At 31.4% G+C, this 10,712-nt stretch overlaps 1 protein-coding gene across 1 annotated transcript in view; it reads left to right on the top strand.

Moving 5' to 3' along the window:
• The window catches only part of LOC106468501 (collagen alpha-5(IV) chain-like), a 53,842-nt gene that overhangs the window by 33,494 nt on the left and 9,636 nt on the right, over positions 1-10,712 (top strand). Inside the window, exons 18-22 of the mRNA XM_022396836.1 lie at positions 777-878; positions 2,295-2,442; positions 5,542-5,648; positions 8,891-9,019; positions 9,697-9,744. Coding sequence (XP_022252544.1) covers positions 777-878; positions 2,295-2,442; positions 5,542-5,648; positions 8,891-9,019; positions 9,697-9,744 — 534 coding nt within the window. The remainder of the gene's footprint in view (positions 1-776; positions 879-2,294; positions 2,443-5,541; positions 5,649-8,890; positions 9,020-9,696; positions 9,745-10,712) is intronic.

The following is a 10,712-nucleotide window of genomic DNA, read 5'->3' on the forward strand; positions in this document are numbered from 1 at the left end:
ACTCTAAATTAAGAAATCAACAAATATTTTCCAGTTCTGTTATCTATACATTTCATTTTATACTTTTAGTACATAGACTAACAACAATATTAGGTAAAACTTGTTGTTGCTAAGCAACATGACATAAAAGCCATTACTGGAATGTAGTGTTATCAAAACACAATGGCTTTTCACTATATTAGAAGTTGTTAATCTAACTGATTTTTACCAATAATTATGTTATGAATATGTCACGAATTCATGCCTGGCATGGCCAGGTGGTTAAGGCACTCGACACGCAATCTGCGGGTCGCGGGTTCGAGTCCCCGTCACACCAAACATGCTCGCCCTTTCAGCCGTGGGGGCGTTATAATGTGACGGTCAATCCCACTATTCGTTGGTAAAAGAGTAGCCCAAGAGTTGGCGGTGGGTGATGATAACTAGCTGCCTTCCCTCTAGTCTTACACTGCTAAATTAGGGACGGCTAGCGCAGATAGCCCTCGTGTAGCTTTGCGCGAAATTCAAAAAACAAACACGAATTCATTTCATGAATGACCTTAATTTTGATTGGCTCACAAAGGAATTTACAGAAGTTTGACTGCCTTGACTGCACTTTTCTGCCTCCTTGATGGTCAAGCTTGATTTTGCAAAATTTATTTATTTCAGTTAGCTATCAAATGTAAAGTTAGGGTATACTATGGGGTGGGGGTGGTAATACTTGCCCCATCATTTTTGATGATCTATACACTAGTTGGATAATATATCTGACAATAATAAAGTACCTTTTATTTGTCTAGGGTAACCCTGGGCCTCCCGGACCTCCTGGCCAACCTGCATCTCGAGACAGATATGAGAAATTCATCCCAGTTCCAGGACCTCCTGGACCCCCTGGCCCAATAGTGAGTGTATACTTAGCATACCATTGAAGATGATGAAATATTTGAACACTGTAGTAAATAAATTATACCTCTATTCATGATGTTAGAAAAATCACAGGTTCAAGAAGTCTTGAGAGAAATTAATAAAAACCCTATAACCAGAGTGTTTTCGAAAAGTGGACCTTTCTTCTTCTTCAGGGGCAAATTATACCTATATTATTATTACAATTTAGCGTTTGCTAATGATCTTAGTCAGTGATGTATTTAAGGATTAAGGCTAGATTTCGCTACAACAACTAAACATTTTCTGCACAGTTTACTCTCAGTAAAATAAAGTAAATGCTATCCTTCCATACTTTAATAATTATTTACTGAACCATTTTACAGCATAATTTTAGTAATGAGCAGTGAAGAATGATCATGGAAGTAATACAGTGAAAGAAGACAAAAGGCCCAAGCAGAAAATGAAACAAAATATAGTCTTAGTGTACAGATTTTTTTGACATAAAATGATGAGAACTGCTTTTTTTTTTACTTTTGTTTTTGATAAACTTCACGGAATGAATTTTTTTTTAAAAGCGTAAATGTGTTTGTGCCTTACAGGATAAAATCCTTCTTTTAAAACAAAGATCTTGTTTACAGTAACATGTAGTATACTTTAAACAATAAACTGTCAATGTGCAAGTGTTCTACCTGGCTTTTCAATAAAAGGATACTTCAGCAACAAATAAATATCTATATAAGTTCCCAACTAAACTGGCGGAATCCTAAGGGATACCTCACCTGTTCTTCCACCAGGTATTCCTGACTTTGAAAACCTTAGTTTTCACGTTTCATGGTTTCCTGGTGGGTCATCGATAATCTCACAGAGTTACAAAACAAAAATCTGGGGTTTGATTTCCTGTGGTGGACACAGCAGATAACTCAATGTGGCTTTGCTAAAAAACAGCACATTTTGTAATTTCAATTTCGTTTTCAATGCTTTAAACTAATATTTCACTGTTGTAAATTATTTTTATCCTGTAAGTTAAATTATACTAACTTAAATTTTTTAAAACCAAAACTTGTAATAATGAAAACATTTATCTGAAACTATGCTACAGTGCACTGTAATTTAAACATTATGTTTTAACGTTTAAAAGGCTATTCATATTTTCACACAAATTCACAGAGTTATAAAGACATGTTACACAATTTAACCAACAGACTTAAAACTGTCTTGAAATTGATTAACAATTTAGTTAACAAGAGCAGAGACAGCAGCTTAGAGAAATAGTTTCATATTTATTGCTTTTGTCTGCAGTGTTGTATACTGAATAAATTTATGTATGTTGCTTATATATATAGTTTTATCAAATGTTGTATTATCAATAGTACAACATTTCAAATTAAATTGATGGTAGTATTAACAGTTTAAATTATTTATCCAATTTATAGGGTCCTCCTGGGCCAGTGGTTGAGGGCCTTCCTGGACCACCAGGTCCACCTGGTATTGGTAAACCAGGACCGCCTGGTCCTCCAGGCCCACCAGGCTCACAATATCATACTCGATGGCTTCGGAATCCAGATAGTGTAGGAGGAAGAGGTAGACATTATATATATATTTACTAGACATTCTTGATATAAATTCCATATGTTGTTACTGGTCACTGAAGAATTAATTAACTGATTTATGTTTTCTATTATTAATTTCTCATTATTAGATATCTTGCAAAGAGAAACTACAGTAACATTTTAAATAAGCTACCCTAACATTTTCTGGTAACTAAGTAACCCCTTTAAATAAGTAAACATAATGTTGAGCTAACATTTTCTGGTAGCTAAGCAAACCTTTTAAATAAGTTACCATAACATTTTCTGATATCAAAGTAAACCTTTTAAATAAGTTATCATAACATTTTCTGGTAGCTAAGCAAATCTTTAAAATAAGTTACCATAACAATTTCTGGTAACTAAGGAAACCTTTTAAATAAGTTACCATAATGTTGGACTAACATTTTCTGGTAGCTAAGCATATCTTTTAAATAAGTTACCATAACATTTTCTGGTAACTAAGGAAACCATTTAATTAAGTTACCATAACAATTTCTGATAACTAAGGAAACCTTTTAAATAAGTTACCATAATGTTGAGCTAACATTTTCTGGTAGCTAAGCAAATCTTTTAAATAAGTTACCATAACAATTTCTGGTAACTAAGGAAACCTTTTAAATAAGTTACCATAATCTTGAGCTAACATTTTCTGGTAGCTAAGCAAATCTTTTAAATAAGTTACCATAACAATTTCTGGTAACTAAGGAAACCTTTTAAATAAGTTACCATAGTGTTGAGCTAACATTTTCTGGTAGCTAAATAAACCTTTTAAATAAGTTACCATAATGTTGAGCTAACATTTTCTGGTAACTAAGGAAACCTTTTAAATAAGTTACCATAATATTGGGCTAACATTTTCTGGTAGCTAAGTAAACCTTTTAAATAAGTTATCATAATGCTGGGCTAACATTTTCTGGTAGCTAAATAAACCTTTTAAATAAGTTATCATAATGCTGAGCTAGTTGCTAAGTGGGTTAGTTTCAAAACCTATGTTGTTGAAGAAGTGTATAATTGTTTTAAAAGTGATAGCTAATTCAAGACGAAGCCAATAATAATCAGTTATATATTTTAGATTTACTCGCATAAAATTACTCTTCTTATCGTAAAGTAAGCCTCAGAGATGAACTGTACAATATAGTTTATTAGACAATAATATGGTTTGCAAACTTGTTCAGACCCCCCCAGTGGTACAGTGGTATGTCTGCAGACTTGCAATGCTAGAAAATGGGTTTCCATACTCATGTTGGGCACAGCAAAGATAGCCCATTGTGTAGCTTTGTGCTTAACTACAGACAAATTTGTATAGTACACCTATCTAAAGGGCCACATCAAAGGGGGAGTGGATGGAGTGGCCTCCCAGGTCCCAGGCTTAGAGTGGGGGCCCATAGCTTACTAGTACAGAAATGACATTTTAGGTTGCAATGCAAGTATGGTTCTGGGTCACTCTTAATCCATCCCTGTCTATGTAGAGTAATAAGCAAGACATGTCATTTACAGCTAGCTGACAGTAGTAACCAAAACATGTTACTTACAGCTAGCTGACAGTAATAACCAAAACATGTTACTTACAGCTAGCTGACAGTAATAACCAAAACATGTCACTTACAGCTAGCTGACAGTAATAACCAAAACATGTCACTTACAGCTAGCTCACAGTAATAACCAAGACATGTCACATACAGCTAGCTCATAGTAATAACCAAAACATGTCACTTACAGCTAGCTGACAGTAATAACCAAAACATGTCACTTACAGCTAGCTGACAGTAATAACCAAAACATGTCACATACAGCTAGCTCATAGTAATAACCAAAACATGTCACTTACAGCTAGCTGACAGTAATAACTAAAACATGTCACTTACAGCTAGCTGACAGTAATAACCAAAACATGTCACTTACAGCTAGCTCACAGTAATAACCAAGACATGTCACTTACAGCTAGCTGACAGTAATAACCAAGACATGTCACTTACAGCTAGCTGACAGTAATTACCAAAACATGTCACTTACAACTAGCTCACAGTAATAACCAAAACATGTCACTTACAGCTAGCTGACAGTAATAACAAGACATGTCACTTACAGCTAGCTGACAGTAATAACCAAAACATGTCACTTACAGCTAGCTCACAGTAATAACCAAAACATGTCACTTACAGCTAGCTGACAGTAATAACCAAAACATGTCACTTACAGCTATCTGACAGTAATAATGATAATTATCATCTCTCCTTCATTTACACATTTCACTCAATACAACTTCACATTATAGTGCAAACTTCTATATATTATGTTACATTGAAGACATATAAATAGATAGAATATTTTAATTGTTAACATGTTGTACAACCCTCCAATCTTCAATCATTAAACTTAGAGGAATTTTAAATAATTTTGTTTATTTACAAGCTTACAAATGGAAAAGGTCTTTTGAAAGAGAAGGTGAGGCTACCAGTTCTACTGGTTAAATAGAATATGTTGAATATATATATATACTTGTATAGAAATATGAATTTATTCATTACTTGGATGGCATATTGAATCTACTTGAAAAATAAGTATATTTTGTACTAACTATATATATGTGTATATATTTAAACATGTAGTTTCATATGTATATAAACAGTACAATTGACATATCTAACATCCTGTTATTTGATGTGTCTAAAAATGATGTAAATTTGCATATTACGTAGATCCTTTTATTACTTATTGTGTATATTGGAATGAAATCTCACAAAAGTTTGGTAAATAAAGTAACGTAAATAATGCTTGAGAATATTTGCTCATGTTTTATATTTATTTTGTCGTACATCTTTTCATGGAATTAAGTCAATTAAAACGTAATTTTTGAACTAAATTATATACGTAAGCTGTCAATCAAAACTACAAAGTTTATTAAGGAACAAAAACTGAAACTTATCATTTGTACATGTAATTATCTTGCAGTGGATATCAATAGTTTGTACTTTCAATAAATTATTGATGCTAAGAACAATGATAAAAAACGCTAAAAAATTCCCCTTTTCGTCTCATCATTATATACTTTTTATATATCACACGTAACTTCAGTTGTTTTTTTTTCCAGGAGTTTATTACAGACAAGGTCCACCTGGCCCACCAGGACCACCAGGTCCTCCAGGTCTATCATCATCACAAAATGATGATTATGATCATCCAGTCATCGTATCAGGAGTAAGGTTTTTATTATATATTAAATACATGTGTATAACAAAACCTAATTCAAAACGAATTTTCGTATATATATATATATATAACTATTTTATTTTGAATATCAGTTAAACACTGGTAGCTAAATGCTTGACCTCTAATGTGTATAGTTTGTAAGTATTATTTAAGTTGTTGGATTTTTGTTTGAACAGAAGCATATCTGTGCTTTTGATACTAATTGTTGTAGGAGATATATGGTTTCTATTTTTTAGTCATTAGTGAAAAGCTACGTACTAATATAGTGTCAGAGCTGCTGTCTCATATGTTAATCTTTGGGGTATTTGCAGTATCTAACAGAGTACTATATCATTGGTGTATGTAATACTCTGTTAGATACTGCAAATACTATATCATTGGTGTATGTAATACTCTGTTAGACACTGCAAACACTATATCATTGGTGTATGTAATACTCTGTTAGATACAGCAAACACTATATCATTGGTGTATGTAATACTCTGTTAGACACTGCAAACACTATATCATTGGTGTATGTAATACTCTGTTAGATACAGCAAATACTATATCATTGGTGTATGTGGTACTCTGTTAGATACTGCAAATACTATATTATTGGTGTATGTAATACTCTGTTGGATACTGCTGATGCTATATCATTACTAATTTTATATGTATTTAATACCTTGTCGATACTACATTTACCATGCTGTTATTAGTGCTAAATGTAAATATATATATGGTACTATATAGATACTACATATATATGCTATACCAGTGCTGATATGTGATATCACTGTTCTGTTACTGATTTCAAATGTTAATATATAATACCTGCTAAATACTGCCGATACTATACCATACCATGGTTCAACTGCTAATTTTTTGTTGTTGTTGTTTTAGCTCAATATGTGGATGCGTTTTATTGTTGCTTTAACTCTGAGGATATTATTTGATCAATACATACACATAGTGTGTTTGGGTTTGTCTTCTGAGTGAAAAACTGATATTTTAATCATTCTGTATTGAGTTTGGAAGACATATATTAGTTTGAATCACTTTATATTAGGTTCAGGGCTCATGTGTTAGTTTTAGTCATTATCTGTTGAATTCAGAGCTGTTATATTAATTTTTTTTGTAACATAATGCTTGAGCTGAAGTTAGTTATTATTGATATATGCAGAATGTAGACTTTAATCATTATACATTGAAAGTAGAGGTGACATGTCAGTTTTTATTGTTTATTTGGTATTTTTGTGTATTAGGATAGATACCGATCATGTTTTTAAATAAATTGTTGTTAATTTAGGTGTAAAGAGTTGGGACAAATTTCTTAATCTGAAATTATTTAAAAACACTCTGGTAATATCTAGTTTTTAAGTTGTACCACATATTAGTTTGTGTTAGTAAATGCTTATATACCTGCATAAATGATATCTATTAATGATACTTCTCCAACAAGACCAAATTATTTTAAATTATATCTATTAATGATACTTCTCCAACAAGACCAATTTATTTTAAATTATATCTATTAATGATACTTCTCCAACAAGACCAATTTATTTTAAATTATATCTATTAATGATACTTCTCCAACAAGACCAAATTATTTTAAATTATATCTATTAATGATACTTCTCCAACAAGACCAAATTATTTTAAATTATATCTATTAATGATACTTCTCCAACAAGACCAAATTATTTTAAATTATATCTATTAATGATACTTCTCCAACAAGACCAAATTGTTTTAAATTATATCTATTAATGATACTTCTCCAACAAGACCAAATTATTTTAAACTATATCTGTTAATGATACTTCTCCAACAAGACCAAATTATTTTAAATTATATCTATTAATGATACTTCTCCAACAAGACCAATTTATTTTAAATTATATCTATTAATGATACTTCTCCAACAAGACCAAATTGTTTTAAATTATATCTATTAATGATAATTCTCCAACAAGACCAAATTAGTTTAGATTATATCTATTAATGATACTTCACCAACAAGACCAAATTATTTTAAATTATATCTATTAATGATACTTCTCCAACAAGACCAATTTATTTTATTTTTTTGCTTCTCATTTATGCTTTCCAATTCTTACTTCTAACAATTAGTCACTTTTTCTGTATACGTATTTACTCCTCATTTAATAAATTTAACCAGTCTTTTCCAAGGGATCTATCTTATCTGTTGAGTGTATTGATATATGCTTAAAAGATGAACATGGTTTAAAAGAAACTCTTGATATTAACTGAAGCAAAAATTCTAGTAAGCCTTTTGCTTATTCCTTAGATATAAGATAAAGCAATCCAATTTCTTATAGTCAGTTTTGGTTTGGGTATATTAGTGAAATTACAAAGTTTTAAAATGTCTATAGCCATGGCTATTATATAGCTAATATTAGGGTTTCTTTTAAACCCTATCCTGTTCTTAAGCAGATCTTAGTAAATGCAAAAGATATAGAGATCCCTTGGAAAAGCCTGTTATAACTTATTAAGTACAGTGTAAAAACTTTGATATTATGTACATTGGGGAAAATTGATAACTGTTAAAAGTAAAAACTGGGGAACATAAATGTGCAGTAAAAAATGAAAAACTTAAAGTACCATTAATAGATATCATTCAGTTGACTGGGAAAGTTACAAAGCATTGGATGATGAGCAAAATATGAAATGTAGAGGCTTTTAAGATGGGTGACATATCTCTAACTTAAGCCATTCATGATGTTAGAAAAAACAGGTAGGTTCGAGAAATCCATTCAACACAAAAATATAAAACTATAACCTGAGCACTCTTGAAAGGTGGATCTTTCTAAATTAAGCTTTATAGGGTAAATAGGTTGCAGGATAGTACTTCTTTACATGGGTATGTTAAGCCTATTATTGTCAAAACAAAAGGTAACACAGATATTAAATACAGGCACAGACCTTAATGAGTCAGACCATTCAAAAAGACTTCCTTTGAAAGGCAAGGCATTAGTTGTTATATTTTAATTTTTTTAGCTTTTAAAAAATTGCAGTTTTTATAAATTACTGTATACTAAATTATTACTGATAAGTTTTACAAAATACATCACCTCTTTTAATTTAGTTTTAGACACGACAACAAAGAGAAAAACCACTTTGGTTCTTCTACTTGTAAGATTTTTTTATTCCTATTCTTTTCTCCTTTTGTGTGTCTAAGTTGTTTGTTTATTCATGTAAGTTTGCCTTTTTCATGGTTCTAGGCTGTGACATTTAGTAACCAGGAGATCTTGCATGAAGCGACTGATAAAAGTCCTCGTGGAACCCTTGCATTTCTTCTTGATGAAGATGCTTTGTTGGTAAAGGTCAGACAAGGCTGGCAGTATGTTGGAGTAAGTTATTTGTATCGGAGCAGTTTTATCTATTGAAACATTAAGTGTGAGCTGTTTTACATTACCGGATATCAATCTACTTATTGACCTCTATTTTCAGATTTGTTTCAGAAACACAGTATATATTACTAACAATAGGTTGTTTCTTCACACTCACCCTTAAGAAAAGTAAAAACTTAAGCCCAGACTTTATTTGTTATGACATTATTGATTTCTTTCTTGAACTCTTGATGAGATGAAACTTTCACTACTGTTGAGGGCAACTAATTCTATCACCCTGTTAAAAATATCTAAAGTATTTTATCTTTGTATCTTCTCCTCCTTTTGGCTTCAGACTATAACACAAATAAATCAGGGGACTTTATCCTATTGATCCCCTAGATAATACTGTTATTAAAGTCCAATAAGGTCATCTCATATTCTTCATTTCAGTCTAAGAGAATTAACATCAGAATCATCCTAGTAACCCTTCACTGAACCCTTTTCCAATGAGTAAATATTCTTCCTTACATAAGGAGACCACAACTGTACACAAGTGTGGCCTACATAATCATTTAAAAACTCTAATATGGAGGAACTAGAAATTTATTTTTGTAGTTATAAGTGTTTTTTAATGCTCATTATAAATATATTCATATAATTGGGAATTGTATATAATATAATATATATACTTTCAGCTTGGCCCTGTTCTGCCATCACCAAAAACACCAACACCACCAAGTCAGGTATGTATGTACATGCTCATTTTTTTCTTCAAGTTTCTCTTTAATATAATTGTATTTTTTCTACAGATTTTGATAGTGAGAAATGCAGATGTGATTTGTGTTGTCATGAAACTGTTTTTCTCTTAGTTTCACAAATGTATATTACAGATTTAGAAATAAAAACTATTTCAGTTGGTAGATAAAACTAGCTATTGGCAATTTTGGACCAGTTATATACACTATCAGAAAGGCTGCCCCTAATTACTAACCATTAATGACTTATTTGTCTGAATCTTGAATACCCAAATTGTGAATTTTTGTTTTTGCATTTTGTTAGTGGTCTCATTCAATAGATGGCGATACATTTCATAAGTCTTAATCACTACTTCTGGCATTGAGATCTTGTTGTATTTTAGCATCATCTTTATACTTTTCTGGTCTTCTCATCATGAATGGCTTTCTTGGGTCCTCTTCTTATAAATTTGAAACACACCCTAAGAATACAAAAAAATATTTAAACAATCAACATTTGATCTCTGCATCAATATTATCAATATGTTGATGCTTAAAGACTTTTCTCTAGTTTTGGTTACATACATAGATACTGACGTACACGCTACATCCATTATAGTAAGATATATGTATATGTGATCAAATAACTGACGTGTAAATAACACATTAATATTATGTAGTTTCTGCTTTTCTGTGTGTTATGTTTTGTTGACTAGAAATCTGATCCCCCAAACCGTTTTGTCTGAGAAGAGGTGAGAATGCAATGCAAATAAGCAGACTCGATTGATCTAGATGTAGATTGTTGTAATATATTTCTGTGGAATAACAATTGAGATAATTGAACTATAGGATATGAGGTGAGTTACCGTATTTTTCGGAATATAAGAAGTACCGGTGTATAAGACGCACCCTAATTTTGAGGACAAAGTTTTGGGGGGAAAAAAAACTACAGTCGCATTTGAAAGATTTTTATTGAA

Source organism: Limulus polyphemus, unplaced genomic scaffold (assembly GCF_000517525.1).
Source record: "Limulus polyphemus unplaced genomic scaffold, Limulus_polyphemus-2.1.2 Scaffold3029, whole genome shotgun sequence".
In the NCBI taxonomy this organism is placed as follows: Eukaryota; Metazoa; Arthropoda; class Merostomata; order Xiphosura; family Limulidae; genus Limulus; species Limulus polyphemus.